General features: G+C 41.5%; 1 protein-coding gene across 1 annotated transcript; it reads right to left on the bottom strand.

Annotated features, from left to right (window-relative positions):
* Window positions 1–778: 778 nt before the first annotated feature.
* LOC141795644 (protein FAM53B-like) lies at window positions 779–26,187 on the bottom strand. The gene is made up of 5 exons (XM_074676615.1): window positions 26,019–26,187; window positions 14,260–14,518; window positions 12,366–12,420; window positions 9,717–10,570; window positions 779–1,985 (listed from the first exon to the last, which is right to left on the bottom strand). The coding sequence occupies exons 2-5, from the start codon at window positions 14,338–14,340 to the stop codon at window positions 1,629–1,631; spliced, it is 1,347 nt and encodes a 448-aa protein (XP_074532716.1). The 5' UTR covers window positions 14,341–14,518; window positions 26,019–26,187; the 3' UTR covers window positions 779–1,628.
* Between the last annotated feature and the right edge of the window lie 1,187 nt (window positions 26,188–27,374).

Consider the following 27,374-nt stretch of genomic DNA (forward strand, 5'->3'; position numbering starts at 1 on the left):
CTCAAGGTTTAGATGTCTGAGTTCTCTGCTCTTCAAGGCCATGATTGAAGGAAAAGCTGCAACTGGCTGGAACATCCTGTTTTGGACATAAACATCATTATGAAGCCAAGGTTTTCCTCCCAGTGTCAGAAAAACAAGTCCTCCTATCCCACCAGTCAGCCTCCCTGATGACTTATAATAACCCACACACAGGCATTAAATACAGCTGAAAGACAGAGACCCCTACCAACGGGAGGATTATAAAGGCAGCAGGTGTTTAGAGTTTGTTTTCAGCCACTTGGACAGACATAAGAGAGACATGATAGGAAATCCCAGGGAGGAGCAGGCTTGCCTGGCTGACGTGTCCGTCTGTCTGCCTCGCAGGTCTCTGGACATTTTTTCCTGACATCACCTCCTCTGGCCACTGCTGTGCTACAGGCCAGGGATATTCCACGTCTAGACTTCCTGCCTTTCTGCTCAAGGGCCGGTGGGCAACATGAGGGCATTACACAGATGTTTACCTCGCTGTGTGCATTCATCAAGGGCTGAAAATAGCTTTACCGAGCGAGTGTGAATAGAAAACAGTTCCATAAACAAAGGACTTAAAAAGGTTCATGCTTGAATGAGTAGCTTGGATAAAGTAGATCTGAAATGTGATGCAGGAACTGCGTGTGCATGTAGGCGGGGGGCTCAACCCAGAAGCATCTCTGGAAACTTCAGACGTTTTATGCGTCAGGGTTAAATCTGTCTTCCACAACCATCTTGCATCAAGCAAAGCATCCATCCATCAAAAAGCTGAGAGGAGCGCGTGTGTATGAGTGCAGGTTGTAAATTTATTTCATGTCCATTCTGTTAGAAGAAAGGCTTGCATTCTTTGCTCCTTCACAAACAGCTCATAAAAAACAGTTACTTAGAAAAATATACATTGATATTAGGACTGAAAACTTGAGATTCAGTGTTGAATTCAAATATACAATTTGCATTTTTTCTTTTCAGAAACTACAAAAACAGATCAGAAAGTGGCTTCCACTGTGGCTGGTTTGTCAAACAGCGAACAAGTGCCTGCAAGAAGGCACCGTTGTTTTCTGAACTCCTTGTAAAGCTTATTGAGCCTACATTCAGCGAAAGAGAAAATCTGGTTTTGTGTGTGCACAGATTCAGAGGACAGTGAAGGGTGTCGGTGACCCTTTCCGAGCTCCTCTTTTATTATTGACGCCCACTCTTTGTCTTAAAAACTACAACTCAAGCTAAATACAGGAGAGCCCAGCTAAAGCTACAGTACTACTTATCTAAAGTTAGCTGACTTTGGAAAGATCATCAGGTTGAAAAGATAGTGCGGGGTGTTTTTTTAAGACTTACCCTCACTTTCCTACTCCTGAGTTAAGCTGAATACCCAGTATAAAAAAACTAAGGTCACTGCTTTTTGATTCAAGCAGTGAGAATGTTCAAGGCAAATGTGTCATTAAGAAGCCAGCACTTTACAACATACTGATTCCTTTTTCCTCTCCTTCACTTTCTTTGTCTTTTCCTTTCAAATCAAACATCCTCCACTCTTTCTAAACATTAATTTCTTAATACATCCTTGAAGTCCCATTACTTTCTAGCACAGTCCAGATGTGGTCTCCTTTCAAAAACTCCTACAAAAATGTTCAGTTTCTCTCAATCTGGTCAAGATCCAGCTCTCCCCCGAGCTGGAAAATGTCCCTCTGTGTGCCACAATCACCCTTCCAGAGGGGACGTTTACCGCCAACGCCGCCTACAGGAGACCCAGACCGGGAGTCCATGCTACAAGCCGAGTCGCTATCCAGCTCCTCGTAGGAAGAATCCTCCTCCTCCTCGTCATCAATGGCCACTTCCTGCCGTGACTCCAGTCCCAGCTCGGAAACAGCAGCGAAGTCTGAGTCTAGATGAGCGAAGGTCTCAGAGGCGGGAGGGGGCAGGTCGGAGCTGCAGCTGTCTCCAACAGAGAATCCAGGACAGCTCAAGCTCTGAAAAGTCTGAAGTTTCTACAAAGAAGAGAGAAAAAGGAAACTAGATGTTAGTTTGTGCTTCACTCTGACGAGGCTGTAAAGGCAAAGCCACTGTCAGGGGAGAGTCGAGCGTGGGGTTTTTCCAGAATGTCAGTCTAAGATCGAGTTACAGTCTAGGCAGGCAAAAGCTGGCTTTCCCTTTCATCGACGGCATGTGAGCATGTAAACACGAGTACAAACACAAGCTGCTGAAGGAAACACACCAATTCTGAGCCTTCTGGGTTGAAAAACACTGAAATGAGTTGCAAATCACTAAAGGGATCTTGTTACAGAAACGGAGCTCTGTGTATTTATCACTGAGAAACACACACCACATGACTGGAAAGCCAAACTTAGAAAAAGAGGACTTTTGTTGTTAAAGCTTTTGTTATTGTGTTTTGTGCATCTTCACTCGAGGGGGAGTCAGAGAGAATCTGTGCTTGTCTTTTGCTCCCACTACTTGACCCCAAAGAGATTTAATTCACTATAAAGTTGTCCCCCAGTTTGCTTTCATATTCTCTTTTCAACCTGAATTCCTCGCTGCAACAAAGAGAGGCAGCCTCACAGCGCAGTGAAGGGGTTAATGATCTCTGGAGAGAGCCAGCAGCAGATGTTGGAGGCATGGAGGTGAATAGAGATGAGGTTTTCTCTATAGAGCCTCAGCTTACATGACAGACATCTCCTAATGTTTCCCTCTGTGTTAGGACTTTGCTTTTCCTGTTACAATGAGCTGAACTCTCTCTGTCTCTTTCTCTCTGAAGTCGTACTTTGGTGGGCTCATTTTCTGCTCTGATTTAGCACAGTCCAAAAGAAAACGCAGGATTTTACAGTCTGATTTCTGCTGGATTAACTTCACATACAAGCTTCCAAACACACTGGATACTTCATCTGCAAACGCTTGAGGAGTGAGGCCTTTGCTGTAGTTACCCCACTGAATGTGGAAAAGGGGATTTTTGTGTCCTTGCTTTCTTCACTTCATCCCCAGTATTACCCCGCTACTAATTATCACAGCAGAGGAGGAGGAGGAGACGAAAGGAAGAGAGGAGGGGGGGGGGCTCTTCCTCAATATGGTTTCTATAAAATCTACGAGGCTGGCTGGAGTTTGGGTGGGTGTGGTGGTTGGGGTTTGGGGGGAGCAGAGTTAGATTTCGACTGTGTACCCGGCTCTGCCTGTGTTTTCTTTAACTAGTACAAACCCCCACCCAGATGGAAGACATACAAACCATGTTCACTAGGAGTATAAATTGATGCAGACGACACAAACATTTACTGACGTGAGAGCCACAAAAAAAAAAGATTACAGTCTCAATCTTGTAAAAAGAAAAAAAAACATCACACCAAGGAAGTTACCATATGAAGTGAGAAAGCTGATTAACCCACTTAACATTTTAAAGGTTGATCGAAATTGGATCTGCAAAAGCAGAGATGGTCTAAACTTTAGTCATAAATACCAAGCACCGCCAACTATGATTTAACTCTTTAAAGATGACATCAACATTAAAATTAACATGGCTGTTACTGTCATAGAAGTGCTTGCTCTGCTTTTGGCTAATACACTTATCCAATACATGTTACAGACCACATGGGGCACTGTGCAAGCCATAAATGAAGAACAAGAAGAGCAGCTCAAGAATCAATGTAAAAACCACTAAAAAAATTGTGTGAAATTTGCAAAATCATGGAAAAAAAGTGAAACTATAGTTATAAACCATGGTCAAAAGGCAGCTTTGTTCTGCCATGTTTAGTGTGGGGAGTGCAAATCCTGTTACAATGTTTAACTGTTATTATTTTGTTTTTAAGTGTCACAAATGGAGAGAACCTGACATTTTTATGTCATTGTCATGTATAAACAGTGCTTAACAAATTCATTAGACCCCCACCCAGTGTAAGGTGTTTGCTACCACTGCTCTAAATGAACAGTGTATAGTTGATCACCAAAACACTTTTTATGTTTCTATAATGGCCAATTCACCAGGATTTGCAAGCTGTTTCATCAGTTCTAATTCCAGTTTTCTGGCCCCAATTTAAGAATAAGAACATGAAATCAGTTTGAAACTCCCTCCTCCTGTTCAAAATAATGAAGTGCAATATAAATATATATCTAAAAAGGAAAGTTTTTTTATGTGGAATGGGAGTAAATTAAAACAGAATGTAAATTAGTTTAAAGTAAAGTAAATAAATAGAGTAGGTTTAAGTTCTTAGCCATGCCAGTACACAAGCTGCACCTGGCCATTGTTTTGGAGAGGAAGCTGAGCTTGCAGGAGAAGCTTTCATTTTACTGTGGGATAAAAACAAGTTTCCCCAGTACCTGCAGACTTTGTAGCTCAAATAGAAGTACAACAGTTGATAAATTTAATATGCTTTTTGGCTTGACATATGCCTCTCTGGGTCTCTCCTTGTCATCATCTTTTAAGACTCTGATCAGTACTAAAGCGGTGAAATGATAATTAACTTATGTTTGATGACTTGCACTCTGGGTGAGTAGAATAACATTATAACATTATTAGGGCATCCTATCCTGAGTGGGAAGTCAGAAGACATCTGACCTCCTTTATGAGTGAGATTTGCTGGACTACTCAGTATCAGATTACTTTTCTTATCCTAAACTGTTTGCTCAAGTCATTTTTTTGTTGTATTATATGTAATTATCATAGGCACAACCCGCACTGACACTTTAAAGAGGCGAACAACAATATTTGTACTGAAACACAGCTATTGTGAGAGCAGCACAAGCTGAGAGGTTAGATAAATATTCCCCTGATAATTACAGCAAACAACAAACAACACCCTGCTAACAACTGTGTCAAGCGTCCTGCTGTGAACTTGACTAGAAACACAGAAATAAGTCCTTAAACACACATCATAAATTCCAGGCCGGTACTTTCCTTGCACACTATGTACACGTTCATGATATGAGTATAACTCCACTTAGGGCTGAAATGAGGTCAGCAAACAACAGCGAGCTTGACACTGCTCAGGGGAAGAGAGGCAAACAGTCCTCCAACAGTAAACAAGTGTGAAACAAAAGAGAGGGCAATGAGGAGCAAGCAAAGACAAGAGAACTCATTCCTGACATCTAGACGACATACTTGAACACCTACACAGCTATTATCTGTGATGCTGTCTGTGCACCTTGGCTTTAGTCTATTTGTCTGGTATTCACTGTACCACAGATAGAGAGACAGAGATGATGATCGCAGATATGTGCCTCAGTAAGATGAGATCTACAAAAAAAATCTACCTCTATCAAAGTTCAATGAAGAAAAGTCATAATGTACACCTTGGCATTCAGTGGTGCTTTACAGAGTGCCTTCAGAACAAGCCATAACATGTCCTCATACATGGTAAGCACCACACCTCAAGACACCCACCTGGGTGTTCCCATGAGCCCATGAGGCCTAATGCTCAGCTATGATCACCATGCCTGCCATCCCAGGAATGGAGAGAGTTGAAGAATGGGGGGGGGGGGGCGAGGGGAAGAGAGGAGCTTGAACTTGAAGCAGGGAGAAGGTATTAATAGAGAGGAGTGAGGGTTTTGTCTGCCAGCTTCTCTGCAGAAATAATACCATCCTTTCTTCACCCTGTTATTTCTCTTTTCGACATAGATGAAATCACAAACACGGGGTCAAGAATTTAGTTCATGCACCTCCTTCTACCAGCTTCACCATGGCTAAACTCTGGATAGCAGACCAAGGTTGTGCTGTCTTTAAATCAATGCAAACAATATGAATAAGTTATTTAGTGGAAAGATTATAGAAGTTAGTTATAAAAGGATTAAAGATCAAAAAGTGTTCAAGCTTGTTTTAATCTTAACAGTGTCGGAGTGAGCAACCTACATTCTTGTTTTGTTTTCAGAAGTAGCGATAGAGTGAGTGCTCTTGTACGTCAGCCTATCTTTGATGTTTCTTTGTTTTCCTGCTTTCTTATGTTTAGCACAGACACCAAAGACAGACAGTCAGAGACAAAACTATGCTGTTGCTACTATTCTTATGATACGCTTCTGCAGTGGAGATCATTTGAACGAAAGTAACATGTTTATATAAGAACCAAGCATACGTTTTTTTAGAGAATGTCTTAAAAGTTTTCTGTTTTGTTGGGTAGATAAACTGTCATTGGAAACTTTAGACCATTTCAGTCTGCATGTAATACTTACAGTTTATATGAATATGTCAGCACTTGTGTTACAAACACAAAATATTATTATAGTTTGTTATATAGCTGTTATGACATTGTTAAATGATGAGCTATCAATTTGCTCTTATTGGTTTTTGATTTGGATAGACTGGGATTAGTCTCTGCAGAGTTTAGTGGAGTGAAGTTCGCCTGTTTATCACAGATGTAAATAAATACTGCAAGTTCTTGTATAACGTTGTGATCTGCATCCTTTATGTACACTTGTATACTTATCTGTTTTTACCTCCACCAAGATGGTTATGTTTTTGGGAGAGTTTGTCTGTCTGCCTGTGAACAACATAACTCAAAAAGTAATGAATGGATCTTGATGAAATTTTCAGGAAATATTCAAAATGGGATAAGGAATGAGTGATTAAATTTTAAAGGTGATCCAGATCACTGTCTGGATCGAGCATTTTTAAAGGATTCTTTATCATTGTGAGATAGGGCCATTTTTACCATATGTGTATGTAACTCCACAATAAATGCTTGGATTGCTTTGCAAAAGAATACAAGACAAGGTCACCATAATTTCTGACAGATGCAACAATCCACATCCTGGCAATATTCAGGATACTAAGATCTGGAAAATAAAATATGTGCTGGGTCATCATAATTTTTAACAGTGTCAGGTTGTACAAACCTGCAACTAACACTAAATTGCAGCAGACAGTCTGCTGAAAGGGAGTATAACATTAAAGTAGGACTTAAGTGTTGCATGACAACTACAATATGCTTTGGCGTAGGTCTGCACTCTCTGAGTGCTTTTTTAGTTTTAGATTTTACAATACTGGTCTAACTACGGTCAAGACTCAAGTACAATCAAGAAGAAACAAGGCCTGTGTGCTTTTTAGAGACTTTACGGATGCATGGGCAGCATATAGATTATAAAGGAGGCTTCTCAATATTTTGGAGGTAAATGTGTAGATAAAAAGGATATTTCTGCATGTGTTATAGATGTATTGTATTCCTTTAAAAAAATAACATATATTTGACTAAAGCTAGGCATGTCTGCTACACAGACATTAAACCAACATTGAATGAGACCATTCATTCTTAAAAAGTATAGTGGAAGCTGCTTCAACAATAATCCAGCAAGTGACCTACAATAAAGAGATAACATTCCCCATCTGACAGCGTCTACATCCCCTTAACAAAGAATGGGCCAAGGTGAAAGGGCAGCAGGGATAAAAATGAATCTGGGGACGGTGGAGTGATACAGAAGGCCAATACAGGGAGGATATTTTAGGAATTTAGGGGGTGGTCACATCTGAATCCCTGTGGTCGTCTAGCTCAAGCTGATTAGCATGACATGCATCTCCAGAATTCACACCCGCCTTCATTGACGTGGTCAAGGAATCTAGAGGCCAAATTACACTCCGTGTTCCACTGAAAACACACTCTGGAGACTTGTTAGGTGTTGACCCTCACATCTTTAACCTCCAGCAGACTTTGCAATAAGACTGGCGCAGATGAACATCACAAGTATCTGCAGGAGATGTTTGTCTTTTATTATTTTGGGAGAGTATTACTCATCCACATACCTGTAAACAACGCTAGCACAGCGATTAGCTTGTGAAGGTGTGAGAAAAAGTATAAACTCTTTTACGCCACAGTCACACACCGTTCAAGTTAAGAGTCATGTGATCTAGACGTCCCTGGAGTGAGTGGGTGAAAATGTGTGCATAGCGATGGAAAGAAAGAAATCGTCATGCAACAGGTAAGTTCATGCATGAAGTCAGCCCATGGTGTGATTCTGACATTTTAAACCGCAGGTACAAATCACGCAAAGAACAAAACTCCCAACAGAGGCGTGAAAACTTCTTCTGGTCCCAACCCCAACGGTAATTCCTATGTTCTGTCTTCACTAGAACAGATGCAGGTTGTAACCAGCCCAGTGTTTCCACATTATCACTTCCTTTTCCAGACAGTTTGCCAGCTTCTAGCTTTCCCTTGGCTCTCACTGAGACAAACTGCTCTGTCAATTTAGCTTGACACAGTACAACTGGGATTGTTTAGGTTCCTGGACACACTAATTGCAGCCTTTGAACTACAGACAGAGGAATTATGTGCTATAAGTGATACTGTAATTTGCTTCTTTTACAGCTTGCTTCCCTCACTCTGGGGATGGAGAACAATAACAATTGATCTGTAATGACCCATCTAACCTGCAAGACCTGCCTCCTTTCAACATTGCTCAGCACATACAAGTCTGTTCAACAACTCCAAAAAGATGATTAAGAACTGAGGTGAGAAATGAAAGCTGTGACTGCTGAGAGTCATTTGCAGAGGTGTGGTCCTGCATTCAAACATTGCTGCAACCAGAGGGAACATAAAACTGACTCCATGTGCGTGTTTGTGTATCTGTGCGATCATCGGGCTTGATTTTTCCTTTCTTTTGCTGCTGGCATGACTAGAGGAAACACACTCGCTAGGCTCCATTACCAAAGCCTTGTTTATCCAACCCTGGCTGGGTCCTGAGGGTGACTGGCTGGGAACCCAGATCTTTGGGAAGAGGAAGGGAGGGTGGAGGAATAGACTTATGGTACTTTCTAATAAGAGAACAGGAAAAAGACATTATGACTGTGACAGGAGGTATGGTGAAGGAAGATTTTCACGAGTTCAGTTTGGCTTTGGTTAGTCCATAAGTTATTTGCAGAATTTCAGGAGCTTTTCACTGAATCATGGCACAGGATATGATTTGAAAAATCTAATCTTGCAGGGCTCCATGAAAAAAACAAAAACAAAAGAAAACCAAGCACTGCCAAGCATAAAAACATCACAAGTCATTAAAATGCTTCCTCGACTCTATTTTAAGTTTGGGGTCATTTCTCCGCTCCGGTCTGTTCCACTCCTTCGTCTGGCCATCCCAACAAAATAAACAAACTCTTGTCATGGGGAAAGCAAATCAGATGTCTTTGGCTCCAATCATCTGCACTTGCCCTAACTTCCTGACAGTAGAGGGAAAAATAAAGAACTGTAAAGGAAATGAAACATGGAAATAAGGAGGTTGGAAGTTGTAAAAAAGAAAGCAACTGAACAACGAGGGGGTCAAACTTTTAGATGGGATGTTTACCCAACAGAGTAAATGAAATGATAAACCGGAGCCGGCTTGTCAGAGCGTGGCTGAACAGGAGGAATGCGTCTTTAGTGAAGCACCACTCCCTGAGCTGAAGAGAAGGAAAGGAGGCCAGAGTTAATCTGGACCTGTAGCCTCGGACCCACGACCCAGAAAACTCAATTCAGCTTGATTTAATCCTGTCCCTGATCAAACCCAGGAAAACTTCTGTTTGATGATCTCTTGACTCTCCCTTTGGTCTTGGAACAAGAAGTCATTGTTTCAGCTGAAGACTTAAGTAAATGCATGAGACGGCGGTAAAAGTATTTTGTAGCATTAAAGCAGGATTAGATTAAAAGCTGTTCGGTGTTCAATCAGGGAACACCACTGATACTAAAATTTGTGAGATGAATCAAATTAAATACAGATAGACAGGGCACGTCATATGTGTGTGCTTGTCTGTGCATGTAAACATTAGCTCAGCATTTCAAACTAACCTGAGTCATCTTTGCCAAGTCCAGGGAGGGACGCTGCTCCTGGGCATCTTCTGGCCTCCTGCGCTTCATACCAATCTTTTTGTCGTTCAACACACAAGGTTGGGACCTGCTCCGAGATAGGCACCCCCTGACCCCGGCTCTCTGGCTTGTCCGCCTCCCCAACTCAGGTGTGGAGTCTGGAGAGCTGGCCTCAGACGCCTCTTCACCCTGGAGTTCTGGCAAGCTGATCTGCTCATGGGAAAGGGAGAGGAAGTGGTGATGATGGTGCGAGGAAGGAGAGGCAGGGGTGACCGGAGAGGCAGTGAATTTCGGGTGGGGAGGCAGGCGCTGGTGGAAGAACGGCAGGTCCAGAGCACCATCTGAGGGGATGCTGGAGCGTGAGGGCAAACTGAAGCTAGAGCTGCGCTGCATGATGGGAAAGCTGCTGTTGGAGAAACTTCCTCCTCCTCCTCCTCTGACACTTCCTCCACTGTGACACCTTCGTTTCTCCACTGCTGTCCACACTCGTGAGCCTTGGGGCCTCCAAGATGAGCGAGACCCGCTGAATTCATCAGAAAAGGACAGGGAGCGACACTGACGTTTACTTGGGGGTGCCGATGGAGCTTGGCTGGCGGCTGTAGTGGTGTAGTGCTCAGTGGTGGACGTGGCGAGGGGGTGGGGGCTGCTCACATTGCCATCTCTGAGGTTGAGATCTCTTATCAAACTGGTGATCACCGTGCCTGGTTCCTTGGCCCAGTGCCAGCTCCCTGGCTCAGGCATCACATCCCAGAGGCTCTCCAGACCGGCACCAGACTGGCAGGGAGCTCTCTGCTGGATGGCACAGCTTTGCCCCCGGTCCAGCCACCGATCTGCCTCTGCAAAAATCAAATTACAGAAAACACTTAAAAGCTGTGGAACAAGTTTTAACAAGAAAAAGATGCATGTTGTAATAACAGCTCAACCGATCCCAGCTCAATGAAAAAAAGAAGCTAATGCAGTGACTGCTGGCAAGTCAACACTAAGGAAAACTAGGTGTGACCAGTCATATGTCTCATGATCAGACCAATCCCCTGGTTACGTTTACCGTGCTAGCAGTGTTAGCTAATTTGCTTTTCCTATAAACAAATTCAGAAATCATTTCTTCTTTTAGTTTCTTGTATCCCGCAAAAGCCTTTGAGTTATAATTAAAACTTGAAAGTATGTGGAGCAATGAAGGGACAAGCCGCATAACATGGAAATACTAGAGTACAAGTACCTCAAATCTGAACCACATCTAACACTGCTTGAGGCAATAGGGAGTACTTTCTCTAAATAAGCAATTTCTAAGAAAGAAAGAAAGAAAGAGTTCATTGTCTGCTAAATGTTAAAATATTTAACCTGTACCTAAGGGCATAACAAACCACCAAACACAGATATTGGAAAATCATGAGTCTGGTGCAAAGTGGCACTAATGTCATCAATTTTTTGGCTAAAGATGAAAGGCAGCCTAGAGGGAATCAATACAGCTACAAAACCTTTTTTAGACTCATCTTGAAATTTAAATTGAACCCAAAATGCATTATTGAGCTCGACTGGTTTGTAAGTCTCAGATTTAATTCTTGATCACAAACAAAATGTCACTTTTCCAGTTCTTGTCAACAAAACTTTGGCCTGTACCAATGAAAAAAACATGAGCTACATACAGCTTTCAGATAAAAATCAGCCAGTGAGACAGTTGCTAAGTCACTCCCATTACTCAAGTGGGTGCCAGGATATGCTTGGGAAGACAGTTTGACTGCCTCAGCACCTGCACCAAACAGTCAATCCCACAACTGTGGGACATAATACACCTCCAGCAGAGTGACTGAAGCTGTTAAACTGAGAGGTCAAATTGTTAATCTACTGACGCTTTTTGGCAGAAAGTACCACTTGCTGGTCCAAGTTCTGTCCCTTTTGGATGCTTGTCTCTAATTCTGGCATGCTCTCGCACAGACTGCTGGACGGAAATCATTGTTTGGGGTGGACAAACAATGCACGGGGGCTACAGTGACGACCTGACAGGAATGTTAGGAAAACAACTTGACAAAGGGAGAAAGGGATGAACTTCAAAAGGCCACACTTTGAAAGCAAGATAAAAAGTGATGGTTAAACTAACAAGACATGCTGGACAATGTCAAGGTCAACATTAACAGTGGAAACACTGAGCCACGCTCCACCCTGTGACGTCTCTCCAACAAAAGAAGGAGCAGATAGTGGATGATAGTAGGGTCTTGTGTTAACTGTAGCACGTCTTTTAACACCTGGGATAATTACTGCAACACTAACAGAGCTGAAGGGAAATTGTTGACATAGGCAACAGCATATTCAATTACAGCTCACTCCCATGAGAGCGCTGTGCAACGTTGTGTGGAGGCAGGTGCACCCGGATCATGAGAGGGGGACGAGTGACAGATGGAGAAAGAGAGAAGTGAGACACAGGGGGCAAACAATGAGACAGTTAATGTTAAGGTCACTGACCTTTATGGTTCAAATTATGTGTTTAAAGGGGCAATCTACCCTAGTATTAAATGTTTTTATGTGTCGTAACAAAAATATCCCAACTAATCAGCTGTTAGACTCTAGCGCTCACTCATAAGAAAAAGAGAAGGAGAGAAAAACAGAAATACATTAGGAAATAAGTTCACAACTCACCCACAGTTCCACGGGAGTAGAGGGTGGTCCCTCTACTCATGGTGTGGAGGTCACGCTGTGGAAGAGAAGCAAAAGACAAAGCACACTGAGACAAAGGCCCAAGCATGTTTACCTCTCAAACTATAATCATGCCAGACAATGGTCATCAGTTTGATCTCTCCATGCTAAGCACACCTTAAGGTCCAGGCCATACTGAGATAAAAAGGAACTGAAAGACTTTGATGCACTTTTTATATATTAACACTAAATAACATAAGTCACTTCAATTACTTTGACTAAGTTAATGCGAGTATTGTTGTACTCACTTGACTTCTGTTCCACCATGTTTGGAAGCGTTTTGCTAATGTGTCATGAATGTTTTACTTTAACACCCTTTTAATTCGTGCCATTTCCACCATTTCCAGAGATGGACCACCAATATGCAGCGAGCACAAAACTTAATAGCTAAGAAATTTAGCAACTAGCTTGTTAAAATAGGGGTACATTTAGAAACTGACACGTAATTCAAGACACCACAAGAAGCTAACTAGCTAATTGCGCTAAAGAGCCCAACTATTAGACGATTGTGTTTAGATTGATTTGGTGGAAATATCCCTCAAAGAAAAAGCCAGTGTCTGCTTGAAATTGTACATATTTCACTTATCAAAGTTCTGTTTTGCCATTTTGCATAGTTCATCCTAGCCTTGCTAAAACCATATCTTTTAAATAAAGTTTAAAGTTTATTTTCTTGCTATGCCAGCACTTTATACTCTTCCTTTAGCCATAGTTTGCAAAAGGATAGAGGACAGAATCTGCTGCTTCTGAAGCTGTCAATATTCAAGAGTCACTTCATAAATTCAACATACTGTGGTTCTGCACTGTAGCTTTACCACATGGTACAAATGTAATTAAGGGATCATAAAACAGTTCTGCCTTCACACACCTATTATCCAATAAGAGTCTTAGTCTCTTTCAGTACTCACATCTAAACAGGGTGGTGGCTGTGTCACAAAAGACAAAAGCACAATGCCATGATGCATTGCTCTGACTCACCTGGAGATTATTACCATAACAAAAAAAAATGTTTTCTAAGATACCAAGCATAACCAAAATAAAAGGTGTTACGTGTCAGGTTACATTTCAGTGCAACAATTTGAACAATAAAATCTATGGACTTTAACATGATTAACTGATAGTAGCATGTGTGCTTAAATAACAAGTAAATAACTCTTGGACCTATTAAGAAATCTTGATGCTAACAAGTGTTACGGAAGTTTAATCTTTGCCAGACTTTGATTATAGAATATGGTAATAAAAGTTCAGACATTGACACATAATTTCTGCTCCTCACTGGATTCACCACTTGGTTTTTTCGCTAGCAAACACTTTGTGTGCACAAACTCTTGGTAAAATCCCAATTAATTAATTCATCTTCAGTTTTATATAAAACATGCACATTATAAATCCTGAGAGAAATTTGTTACAACACATTTGTGTCAAACCTACCAGCTGTAAGGCCAGTGTTTCTTTTTTTCTACTTCTGTAGGTCTTCTTGTTAAGCTAAGCTACATGTACCCTGAAATCTAACAAAAGTATTTTTATCTTCTCATTTGGCTGGAGTTAAGACAGAACACACAATTAAAGCTCAGTCTTTTAAAGCTCAGTCTTCATTTCACTTTTACAATAGTGAATTCTAAAGATAAAATACTCACTGTTCTGCCATTAAAAACCGGTTTTAAAATTGTGGTCCAGCATGCTAACTTACAGTATGCAGATTAGCATGAAGTTATAGAGAAGTAGCTATGCCATGTGGTCCTATGTGTACTGAACTCCTGTGAATGCGCCTACTTCTTTACTTGTGAAACACTTAACAGAGAGTTAACACCCAGTTGGTGACAAGTTTCATTTCTCTCACCAGCCGTCTCTCGATGTTTGTGGGCCTTACATCATTGACACCCTTCTTCTTTTCCAGTGTTTTCAAGAAAATGATCACCATGATAACACACAGCTGTGCTCCAGTCTTTTCAGGTGCAGAAGAAGGCCATGGGCAGCCATTTTAGATGAGGGTTGAGGGCAGATGACCGGTTTAGCGACCTTCCATCTGCAGAGGAGCCCTCAAGTGCTGACGATGACAGTCTGTGAGGTAGAAGGCTATCTCAAACTTTAGCCAATCCCTGTAAAAGATGAGACAAAGAGAACTATGATCAATCATTAAATACTTACTGTTTTACAATCAAAACAGAACACACAACTTTGCCGCAGTGGGCCACAAATTAATCATCTGAGAAAAAAAAAGTGCTATCAACAACACTTAGCTTTCAGTAAATGGAAGAATGGTTAATATATGAGTTTGTTTTTAGGAAAGCTAGCTAGCTAGCAGACTTTGCTAACTGAGTAAAGTTCAGGGCAATGATGCATCACTCTCTTGACTTTGATTAAGGTTTTACTGTTAAGTTTTAATTGTTCTTTCAATGATTTAGCATGCTGGCATGTATGGCAAAGTAAATTTGTTATTTTGTAGATAGAAAAGCTAACTAGCTAAACGTGCTTGCCAGTTTTCTGCTTCAAGTCTTTCTACAAGCTAAAATCTTTTTTTACTGTAATTTCTTCACTCTGTGCTGTGTAAAAACTGAAGCACTGTGTACTACCACTTTAACTCTGACTTTGTGCTAAAAAACACACAATCATATACTAGAGATTAAAACTGATTTTAACAGTAAGTATACACCTGTCTAAATTTTAAATGTCACAAGACTGTTGTATATGAAATTCAGTTACATATGTATTCTCACAATGTAATCAAGCCCATATTCAAAACATAATCATATTTTCAGTTCAATGGCTACTCACAAGAGCTGTTCCAACCATGTTGCCGGTTTGAGTATTTTTAATAAAAACACAAAGGCTTCACCTGCATTTTCAAAGCCTGCCCATGGCCAAATGCACTTGTGGAAACCTGGCCCAAAGCAACATTTCACAACTGAGGATGCATAATTTCACAGCTGATATAGCTGAGAAAAAGGAGTGCTGACGAGTGTTTTTCCATTCACCACCCTGACACTTGTAGTTACTTTTTTGCCTGGCTCTCCGCGTAGCTTCAAGCCTTTAAAGCTACTGTCTTCAGACACCACATGTTGCCCAATGCTTTACTGTTACCTTATCTCTTTGAATAATGGAACTTTTTGCGTAGTCCACAGACCATATGGGAATGTAAACATGCTGTAATAGAAAGCAAAGTTAAACTAATCCAGGAAAAGACATCACTCACATCTCGTGACTACAGATGTGGCCAAGAAACCCGCAGGCTCCTGTAAAGCACTGCCAGTAGCTGCTGCATTAAACACAAACTTCCAACCTTAAATGCTTGAGGGAAGTTATATGTATGGCAGATGGTCCATATGCTTCTTTTTTGACCAACATGCCTTGTCATGTCTGCTCTGTTCTGCTTTTCTTTCTGCGCAGGAGAGATTAAGGTAAATGGTGGCAGCTTCAGTTCAGTTTTCCTTAACCACAGTATGGGAAAAAAGTAGGAGTAAGAGCTGCAGTGACCTTGACTTGGGCTTCTCTCCTTCATTAGCCAACCACCAAACACACGACAGTGTCAAATTAGAGAGTAGAAGCATGGTTCAGATCCCCCAATCAACTACTAGCTTATAACAGCCCTCTGCTTTCTGTGGAGTGCACACACGAGGCTAATGGATCTTCCAGGCCTACTATGTTATCCAGCTCGTGTAACATGTGGTTTCATGTTAAGTAAGGGTTGTTGCACTTATATAACATGCCTCAGCGAGAACTTGCAAGTGCTCATTGGGTATTAAATGAGTTCTGTGGCACAGAATGGAAAAAAGAGACATGAAAAGATAAGCAGGTTTGTTCTCAGAAAGATTGGATAAAGCATTTTAATACTAGTCCAGTCATATCTTGTTATTTCACTTTGTCATCTCTATCAGTTTCCTCCTTCTCAAGCCTCATGACTACATGAGGACTATAAATGTTTCATGTAGGCCTGCCCCAAACCAACTGCTAGCATATGACTCCCATTATCTCCATTTATCCCGGAGAGTCAGTGGAGCAAAACCGGGCCCCCGGAGGCGAGAGGGGCTGGTGCTGGTGATGGGAGTCAGACGAGAAGAGAATGTTCTTCTTGATCAGTTTTGCTGATTACTCAACAGATTAGGACTGACACTGAGTAATGGAAGTGGTGATGTAGCGTGTGTGTGTGTGTGTGGGTGAGTGGGAGTTGACGAGCATGACAGAGATGTGTAAAAAGTTGTTACCGCAGTGAGTGAGGAGTTATATCAGTGCTGAAACAACACCTGGGACAGTGTAAAAGAAAAGTTGTGTGTGTGTTTATGCTAACCTGCGCTCATGTATGAGAGTAGTGTGTAGTGACTGGCAAGTGGGGTCATGGGAGAGGGCAGGCCGAGTGTGAATTCAGACCTAGAGCCATGCTTACTTAATGAAGCAGCTCTTCCTGGTGGGGAAACCAGAGCTTAATGGAGAGAGGACTGTAGAGCACTTGTATTAAGTCTGCACTGACAAAATCAGATTTGAAATGATTTAAGTGATTATTGGCTCATCATGCCATTTTAAAAATTCTTTACAATGGCTTTAACACAACAACTTTGACTGTTAGTTTATTGTTGAAATTAGATGGGATTTGTTATTAAGTAGTGTGCTAATTGGTCAAAAGTAATGCTTATAAAAACATCAATTATCCCTCTGATACCAAAATACACACACAGGGAAAACCCTGATTTCAGTCATTTGACTAGTTTGATTAACATTTAAGTCTTTGCTTACACTAGAGTTTTGTTATTTGTGATAATCATTATTTTGAAGGGACTCATAAGTTACGTTTCTGTTCACACTATTTGCTGTTTTACTCGCTTGAATCTGGTACCACATTTTAGATATTATCAGAGCCCAATACAAATGCTGGCAATGGTACAGATATTGTATCTGCAATGATGCATTAGTGGTTTTGATATGGGAGCAACCCTAAAACTAACCCTACAACTGGATGAGCTTGTTCCACCATCAGATGTTTTATTTCAAGTAATCTGACCTTTTCAGGGGCTGCACGGTGGTGCAACGGTTAGCGCTGCAGCCTCACAGCAAGAAGGTCACCGGTTCAAATCCCCACCTCGGCCGGTGGGTCTTTCTGTGTGGAGTTTGCATGTTCTCCCCGTGCATGCGTGGGTTCTCTCCGGGTACTCCGGCTTCCTCCCACAGTCCAAAAACATGCTTACCAGGTTAATTGGTCACACCAAATTGTCCCTAGGTGTGAGTGTGTGCGTGCATGGTTGTCTGTCTATGTGTCAGCCCTGCGATTGACTGGCGACCAGTCCAGGGTGTACCCTGCCTCTCGCCCAATGATTGCTGGGATAGGCTCCAGCCACCCGCGACCCTGTAACAGGATAAGCGGTATAGAAAATGGATGGATGGATGGATGACCTTTTCAGGACAGCAGCCATGCAAGGTGTGAGCAGAAAGCACACAGTTGTCTCCCTCACTTACTTGAAAATAAATGAACCCTGAGCAACTAATGAACACTATGAGTTTGGGCTCAGTCTGTCTCTACAAATGAATTCCAGTTCCTCTAGTTGTGCATTATAAAACTTTAAGGTGGAAACCACAAACTTTTGGACCTGTAAAAGATTTTGGGTTCATTTAACTAAATTCGACCTCCACAGTGGACTGAAACCTAATGGTAATTCTGGTTAGATTTGTGTATGCTGGGGTGCAGACAGACAGCAGCTCTTGGCTCACAATAGCCAGTGACTCAGGAGGGCACTAGAAAGGGCAGCTAAGATAATGTGGCTCTTTGCCCAGGCTGTGATTTGTACAGGCAGATGAATAGAAGCCTATTTGGGGCCCCCTAAAGTTCTGTGACGGGGTGTTTGGTGTCCATCACCAATTGGCTCTGGTTACTGCATACTTGTGCGGAGTGCGTCTGGTGTCAGGACTTTGATCGGTGGCTGCAGCTGAAGGAAACCAACTCTTTTCAAAAAGATTTGGACAAAACAAACCACGCACTGCAAAGATGACTCAAGTGAAAACCAATTCTCACTGAAAAAGTTTTTTTTTTTTTTTTTTTTAATTTGTAGTGTTGCCTTGAAATGTTTTATAGCGTACAAGCATGATGTTGATGTCTGTTTTACCTCCTCACTACAGCCTTGGTAAACAAAATAAAACTCTGTACAGAAAGGTTTTGCTCACTCAGGCTTTTTTGTTGTCTGGGGTGATGAAAAGTAGAGCCAATCTGTTGTGAACGTTAGTGGAGAGCTGTTAATTCAGGGTGAACACACAGCCACCCCTCTTTCATAAAAAGCAGCCGAGGTCGTAAAAATGGTCCTAGGGAGGTCAAGACATACCACTGAATGCACTGGCCATCACCCTAGTACCCACTGGCACTGCAGCATTGGCCAAATCCCACTACTAGGTCTTCAGAAGTGCATAAACAATGAGGAGCCCCTTCAGTCAAACTTTATGTGTTGTCAGAAGTCTGGCTTCTTCCTGCAGATTCCCTTGAAGATATCTCTGACAACAGCAACGAACAACCTCTGAATAAATACAGCCAGCAATTCAACCACAACTCAATAAGCAATTCAAAAGGATCATGTGCTTAACTGTTTTTTAAAAGAGAAACAGTCACTCTTCACCACAGCTCTGAAATGTAAACAGAAGCAAAAACCATAACTCAAAGAATTTCTTGCGAATCATCTGTTCTAAAGCACCAACCAGTAAGTCCACTTATTACAGACGCTACCTTACTGCTTAGTTGGCATGAAGTTACATTCTTACGCTCACTTCCTTTTGCAGTAGGTTGTGCTTCCCTTGTGGTCACATGCTGCTGCTGCCGCTGCTAAGTTGGGTGTGGATCGCAGTAGCTCATTACAAAACACATAAAGACAGACAACACAAAGTGATATCCACAAAGTGTTGTGACACTGAGCTGAGACTGCAATAAGTACTACTTCCAAAAACAGAGAACACAATCAAGTGTTGCAACAGGGTCATATGGATGTGCTGGTTTATGAATGTCAGGTTGTTTCAATTACCAAAAAATATCAACCTTGCAAAAGTTTCTATTTGACTTAGAGGTTGCCAAATGCCAGAATATGCAAGTGCTGTAGTTCAGAGCCATGGTTATTGCCATTAGATGGGTGTGGGAATGGAAGGGTTATCAATGACAATCAATACATAGTCCGTAATAATGATACTGTCACGGTGCTCCTGAACAACTGCAAGAAAGACATAGTGATGTGTGATATTTTCTTAAATACATTTATGCTTTTATGGCTTTAATCAGAGAGAATAGTTGAAGAGAGCAGGGAACAGGGATAGAGCTGAAAGTGACATGTGAAAGGGGCCACAAGCTGGAACTGAACCCAGGTCTATATGACATGGTGAGCACAATAAAATTGGCACCCGTACATGATAGCCAATTAACTGATGAATGCTAGATGTTCATAAGAAACACAAGCAAATTTACAAACCTGTACACTGTTATATGTTGTAGAATTCCCTGAATCTGTCATGAAATTGTTCGAAATGCATCGTTCTACAAAAAGCACAAGATCTTCATGAGATCTTGTGGGAATGATGAGTACATTGCACATGGATCTCATCACTGGTTCATGACTCATTGGACGGTCTGCCCCTACCTCTCCCTGACACACCTCCAGAGGGCTGGCCAATCAGAGAGAAGGGGGTTTGTGGAGCGGGGAGCCTCAAAGAGACAGTTGCTTAAATAAAGCATTTCAGACAGAAGCTGAATTTTCTAAAACACCAGTGAGAGGAAAAAAAGGGATTTTTTTGAGCTGTAGATCACGTAAAGGTACCATTGGAGTTCCAGAGGAACAGTTTTTTGTATAAATTATAAAAAAAAACACATTACCCCCTCTTTAAATAAAAAATAAAATAAAATTTGGCACCAGCAATATAACAATCACATTACATAACGAGGACAAAGATATGTTGTAACATTGCTATTGTATATCCCTTTGTGTCTTATAACCTGTGCTGTGTATTTTAATTCATACTTGTGTCGGTCCAAACCTGCAAATGTATTGATTTCAATGCTGGGGGGGTTAATACCACCAGCATGAAGAGTTATGCCAGCTAGCTTTGCTTGATCTATGTAGGGGCTAAAGAGGGCAGTAGAATTAGAGATTATGTTTCACTATGTGCTTATCAGGTAATAAAAGAGGTCAACTATAAAAAGATAAGCAGCACTGGTTGCATCTTTTGTCCCTGGCAACACAGAGATACCCACTTGTTAGACTACAGTAGCACACATAGCTAATCCCTGCTAGGTTTGATTATAAGTCAAAGAGTCACGATGAGATGAACTCAATAAAGCTTTCATTTCATTCACACCCACAAAACACACGAGTACAATATGTAAGGTAGAATTCAGAAGTCATTTCACCATGAATGAAAGTTTCTGTTTTGAATAAGATGAATTTAGTCGTATTTTACAGCCGTTTCTGAAAGCAGGTTCCCTCTGAGTTACTTCATAAAACAGTTGTACATTGTTCACAGGAATTTAACAGGCAACCATAGCAACCAAACACAAAACAGAGGATAACAATGACAACTGATGATGTCAAAAAGCAGAACATCAGCCAGCCGGTTCAGAGCAATAACTGGACAGCTCATCATTTCTTTATCTGTGCCTGTTTGTTGGAACCTGGACTATTGAACAAGGCTGGTGTATCAAGCTGTAGCACGGTGACACCACACAGCTTCTCTACCTGCAGGCTGCCTCAAATTTATTCAGGGTCGACCTCTGTGTCCCAGAGCAGGACTTAGTTAACTGAAGTCCTAAGAGGCTTGACAGGCATAGGATCAGGTGTTTCAGTTTGAGCAGAGGAAGGTATGGGGCCTCTTGCCCCCTGGAGTGACCCTCACATGCCTCGGCTCTCCATACATCAGGTACCCCACTAATTACACTACACCCCCCCATCAATCCTTGCCTTTCCGTCTGTGGTTTCTTCCATTATCCGAGAGTGCCTGCTCTGTTGTGTGCACACTAACCAGAGCCTTAATCCATCAGGGATACATTACATGGGAGCCTCCAGTGCTGCTAGCAATCCTCCACAATTGCTGGGCTCTATAAGGAGACCACTCCTATACTGTGTAAGCAGATGATGTTATACAGGGTGTCACTACCAATCAGCTAACAAAGGTGACATTAATGTGATTACATAATGTTATAGTTGCATTGTGGGTAAGTAAAATGAGAGAGTGTATGGGTGGGAGAGAGAAAGCTATGAGCAGCATTCCATGGATCCATTCATTCATTCATGAGGGGGCTCAGGTCACCATATGGACTCTCTGGCTGCTCAGAATAATGAGTTTTAAGGGGGTTGAACAAAATTCATACATTAAAGATTGAAAAACGGACTCATGGTGGAACTTTTGAGATTTATTTACTGAAACATTACTAGGACACCGTTGACAAGAGTTGCTCTGAAATCAGTCACAGCAGCATGACTGCCCTACAATCCTGCCTCACAGGAGGCAATGATTAACAGATTACAAGCAAGTCGATGCACCAATCCGATGAAATAAACTACTTATACCACATAAAACATCTGGTTTATTTTATCTTGAAAAGATCTTGACCAATAGTGCAGTGTTTGCAGACCAATTAGTGAGAGTCAACGCTAGCGGGAAATGCTAGCAGTCACGCTTTCCAGTGGTTTGAGGAGCTGATAAAGAATATTCTCCAGTTCTTCAACCTGTAAACTTTAAAATGTCAGCTTCAGTCTACGTGTGCTGTAACAAGAAAAAGCTAAACTTTTTTTCTTGCTTCTGAAGTAATAGGACTTTTAGCTGATGATTTCTTTGATTTGAAACAAGTGAGTATTTAGTAACCCATATGAAACAAGAGACCCCTTCTGTGCAGTGGTGTGGATCCATATCCCAGCAGAACAATTTTTGTATCAGTCATTAAATTTTCCTGAGCACTAATTTAGACTACAACCTTCAGGTTTCCTTCTGCCTGTATCTACCTGCTCTGTTGCCAGTAATCTGCTTGCGGGGGTTCAGTCTCGTGCTGAGGACTGGAATAACCTGCAGGTGTATGTAAAACACAAACTCCAACTCAACTACTGACAGACACTTAGAAAATACAGAGTAGGCCAACCGCCAGGAGTTGTGATACATACATTCTTGATAATTGGCCTCCTTTGTGAGAAACGGATTGTCAGGACACTGGCTCTGTTCTCAAGCCTGGGCTTGCAAAACAAGCCACATGGAGGATGGAACACATTAAGTGTCAGGATTATATGAGGTTAACTCATCAGAGATAACTTAAAAAACTGAAGGGGGAGAGGGGTATGTGTTGTAACAGATGTGAAAACCAGCTTCTAAAAATACATAAAACCCAACAGTCTGTGGCAAAACCAACAAAAGATTTCATTTCTCTTTTTTTAAGGGATGCAAATAGGAGATTATTTCAGCTGGCACGAGCCAAAGAGAAGCTTTAGCACACTGAGTGAATCACACAGGAGATATGTGATGGCTGACATTCTGAGGAGCAGCCAATCCTTAGCAGATGAGGAAAATAAACAGAACAATGCCAACCACTGTCACTCATGAAAGCCGTGTTATGATGACACGAGGCAACAGCAGACAAAACATTAGCTCATCTAGACTATAGGTTTGTGCACATACACACAGGCACACACATTTATACCATCAGATACTTCCAATGCGCACAGTCTCTGACTTCAGGATGTAAAGTGTCTCTTTAGAGTGCAAACCAAGGATTAAAATTTACTTCTACAGAGCAAAACTTGTGATAATTTATTACCACAGTGCAGAAATAACCCTGAGTGTGTCGATGGGAGCATTCCCATTGCATCCCAGAATGCTTTTCATCTCTAAGTAGAGTCTGGTGGCTGTCTTGGGGGGTTGGGGGAGTGCTTCTCTGGTGTATGTGAGAATGCCTCTTTTCTTTTCTTTTCAGCTGCAGGTCTTAGGCTCTGTGGGCGTCGAGACGCCACACTTGCAAATCTATCATGTTAATGAGGAAAGAATATACACAAGAGAAATTAAAGCATTCACACAAATTGACTAAAATTATCAAAGAACTTATCTTTAACTTCCTGAAGCTAGCTGAAATGGATTTCTGTGTATCTAAAGCAGTCACAGTTATGACTGCAGGTCAGGGGCAAGAAAGGGAAGCTCCTAAAATTGAGAGCAGCATGGAGGCACGGACAGGCATGACTGACAATTCTTTTCTGGTCACTTTGCATAATGCCTCAGGGCCAGAAAGGGAGAGAAAGGATGAGAGACACAGCATATTAGTGAAACAGAACAAATAATGGCAAAAAAAGTGAGAGAAATAAGGAAGGGAACTGGCTGGGGCTAGAAAGTAGCTGAGTGTGTGTCTGTGTGTGCACTAAGAGTGAGTTGTGCACACAGAGGGAGAAAAGACCAGTGGCTTGCTCAGCACACAGGCACACAGCTGCCCTCTGACAGAATGGGGCTCTAATAGGGCCTTTTGCCTGCAACACAAAGACGCTGCAAATGTGTGCGTCTTGAGCACACACTGGAGTGCAGAGTGATCCCCTTTAAAAACCCACCGGCCTTAATTGCGTCCATAAATTATGTCTAGTGCATGTGAGACAAGTCTACAGACTCGCAATGCCAAAGTTATTGTCGAGTACAATTGCAGGGCATTAAGTTGTGCTTCACAAACAATAACAGTAAAAGCAAAAAGTGATTAATAGAAACTGTGGGGTGAATGTGCAACATTCTGCTTCCTCTTTTGTCAGATTATGTGCTGGGCAAACCTCTACTGAGTCCAAATCTTTCCTCAAAAAACTGCAGCTGAATTTCAGTGTTTCCGTGTTGACTATATTGTTCAAAATCGTATGATTGAACTGTCTTTTGCATTCCAGGATTGTTCATTTGATGTTTTAATTTGCTAAAGCATGGCATGAAAACACATTTTTTGTGTGGAGGCATTTGCAACACTTTTTCCAAGCATCTCTTAAAAGATAAAAATCAACTGTAACAGCAAATGGCTGATTCTCATTTTGAGAGATAAAGAAGGCTTGTCCTTGCAAACATTCCTGGAGTGGTTTATTGTGGAAATCAAAGCAAGGTGTAATCATTGTAATCGCCTCAAACTGGAAAGGCAGATCAGAAATACAAAGAACATACTTTCTCTGAGTTTAGCCTGTAGTTAAAGAGACACACTTCTCAGCATCCTTTGTAATTAGACAATAGAGCTGATATATAATTAGATGTCTACCTAAATCTACAACCTGAACTTCAGCTACGTTTACCTTCTATTTATGAGAGCATTTTTCTGAGCAGGATTCCTATTGGGAAAGCATTTACTGTTTAAACTAGTCAAGTCAAGGACAACCGCCGCCATGGTGGCAGCATAAAACATTTCCAGGTATTCTCAATTATGGTGCCCTGGTACCAAACTGGTTCCTCATGGTACCATGTTTATGGTGTCCACAGAGATAAACCAACTGTCGTGCAATATTAGAGAGGGCAAAACATAAGCACTAACAGTTACTTCCGAACACACGCAGGAAAGGAAACAACACCAACAAATAAGCAGTTTAGTGCTTTTGCTGCCACTGTGCTCCATATTCAGAGGGTTGTCTTTCATTTTAAGCCAAGGGGGCAATAAAGTAGCTTCAGAAAGACTGTGAACTATGTCCTGTGATTTAGACACAAAGCCACAAACACATCCACACTTAAAAGGATATTATAAACATGACAATGACTTTATTCCTTTATTCCCCTGACAGTTAAAGCAGAAGACTTTATCTTATCAGTTCTTATCAGCCTAGTTAGGCTCAGTTTCAGTATCATGACTGTGTAATAATGTAAATTTAGCCAATACTGGTGTTGAAACGAAAGCAAGACAAAGTATAGCCTACATTGCAGATACAGCACTAAGGAAAGGTGAAGTAGTCATGGGTTTCTTCTTCAACAGCATAAAAATAACTACAATTCTACATTAGTAGGCTTAGAAAAGCCCTGTATTTAGCAATACAAACACCACTATCTAGACCAAAATGTGGGGGAGATATGCAACCAGGCCTCATGACTCAAAGCACCCAAGCTTCTCTCAATCTCTTCTCACAAGCTGTGGTGAGCAGATGTGTGTCAATATGAGCTTCACAGTAACCACACTGCCTCCTATCACACACAGGTACTTTACCAGACTATGTGAGTTTCATTTATGTCCACGGTTGATATATGGAGGGGATTTTCTGCCTCAAAGAGCTTTGTTCATGTGTCTACTCCCTTTAAAGCAGGCTATTTAGCAGTAACCTTTTAATGCCAGCAACAGGCCAGTCAGGCTAGGAAAGCAAACACACAGCACAGATTTTCTACAAATGTTTGGTCCAAATTGGTTTAAATTACAAAGCTTAAGTTTAAACTGACACACCTAACAAGCTACTTTTACCATACCTTGAGAAAAAAGCAGTAAACCATGGTGCAAATATAAAAATTATCAACAAAAAAGAAAAGTAGGCTGATTATGTTGTCATCTAACGTTTCAGTCACAGGGGAAACCCAGGAGCACGAGCAGCAGACAAAGTAAACTTCACAGCAGCCAAAGAAGAAACGTGACGCCAAAACACAGCTACAACAACTATGCATCATGGCAAATTGTCCAACTACCTGGCCAGCAGAGGCTCTCTTTCGATGTTAGGTCATCTTCAACAAAGGGGGAGGCAGGAAAACTCACAAAATAAAAAGTTTCTCGCAGTTGCAGCCGCCAGTTCAGCGTTGCCAGCGCAGGACTGTGCAGGACTGCGAGCAGCTGAGAGCTCGCTGCTGCTTTCAGCCTTCAGCAGTGATTGTAACAATATCTGCGTTTCGACGAAACCAGGGAGACGGGGGAGGCTCGGGGAAAGATGACATGCCATAAAATCTATATTTCAGCAAATATGGTAGATTGACGTTTAATCAAAGCCCAAAGATACACATTTTATATCGAAACAACGCAATCCCTGAACGAGTGATCACACACGGCTCAAAGTTGTACTGTAAAGAGATACACCACACCCCGGAGCAGTTGGTATGTTCCGTTGTGGTCTACTCTCAGGCATTTACGATTCTCATGTGCCACTTTATGTTACTGTGCTTTCATTGATATCAGTCAAGAAAATTAAAGATGCAATTTCCATATTTTCTGAGAAAAGCTGTGTTTGTACTTATTATTTAGTGAAACAAAGTTGCTATATCGCCCTTAGTCGCACCTGTTATCGCGATATCCTGTTTTACAGCCTAAAAAAAGCCCAGACTTGTCTCGAAAAAGTTAAAAACAGACATAGAATATTAACCTAAAGGCTTTCATATGTCATACTTTACTGTTGTCATTGTATTTGTTGCTATAATTCAAGGGTTAAGTTTTTTGAAATAGTTTGGACGAGAAAACTTACCCACTTCCACTTTGGCACTCCTGCTGTGGAAACTTCACTGCTACTTGTAGGTTGGAGTAATTCAACCAGCCCAAGAAAATCCTATTACGAGACCTTCAAACGTGTTTCCAAGGAGATGGAGTGAAAAAACACAAATATTTGCAGTATCACACTTGAGAGGTTAAAATGAAAGCATGGCATTCATGCTGGTAGGGCAGCCAGTGGGCTATGGCACCAGGTCTAAAAGCTTATAGGTTAGTATTATGAGTGGAATAAAAGTGTAACTTCATACATGTGCCAACCCAGAATCGTGGAGGTGCTGACAGTGTAGAATTTACAGTCCAGCTCATTTGAACACAGCAGGACCTACAGTTTTATTTTACTTCATTTCAGGTGGCTACTAAATATTTTGAAATATGACAATAAAAATAGTTTTGGAAATGCCAAAACCCCTAAAATGAGGAAGGCAGTTTGAATGTGTCAATAGTTTACAAGAGAGCATGTGTCAGACGGTAATAAAAATCCACATTTTCAAAATAGCGGGGACATCTGTGTCAGCACAGTGTCAAGATGTAATGACAATGTAGCTTTGCATTCATACATTTTAAGCAAA

The sequence above is a fragment of the Halichoeres trimaculatus genome, unplaced genomic scaffold, assembly GCF_033239565.1.
Source record: "Halichoeres trimaculatus isolate MK-OKI-2021-1 unplaced genomic scaffold, fHalTri1.1 fHalTri1_scaffold_8, whole genome shotgun sequence".
Lineage (NCBI taxonomy): Eukaryota > Metazoa > Chordata > Actinopteri > Labriformes > Labridae > Halichoeres > Halichoeres trimaculatus.

Excerpts from the sequence above, each read along its gene's own strand:
- LOC141795644 (XM_074676615.1), bottom strand. The coding sequence starts at position 14,340 with ATGGTGATCATTTTCTTGAAAACACTGGAAAAGAAGAAGGGTGTCAAT. Across the intron at positions 12,421-14,259 it reads CAAACATCGAGAGACGGCTG|CGTGACCTCCACACCATGAG; the intron begins GTGAGAGAAATG and ends TCTCTTCCACAG. Across the intron at positions 10,571-12,365 it reads CTACTCCCGTGGAACTGTGG|AGGCAGATCGGTGGCTGGAC; the intron begins GTGAGTTGTGAA and ends TGATTTTTGCAG.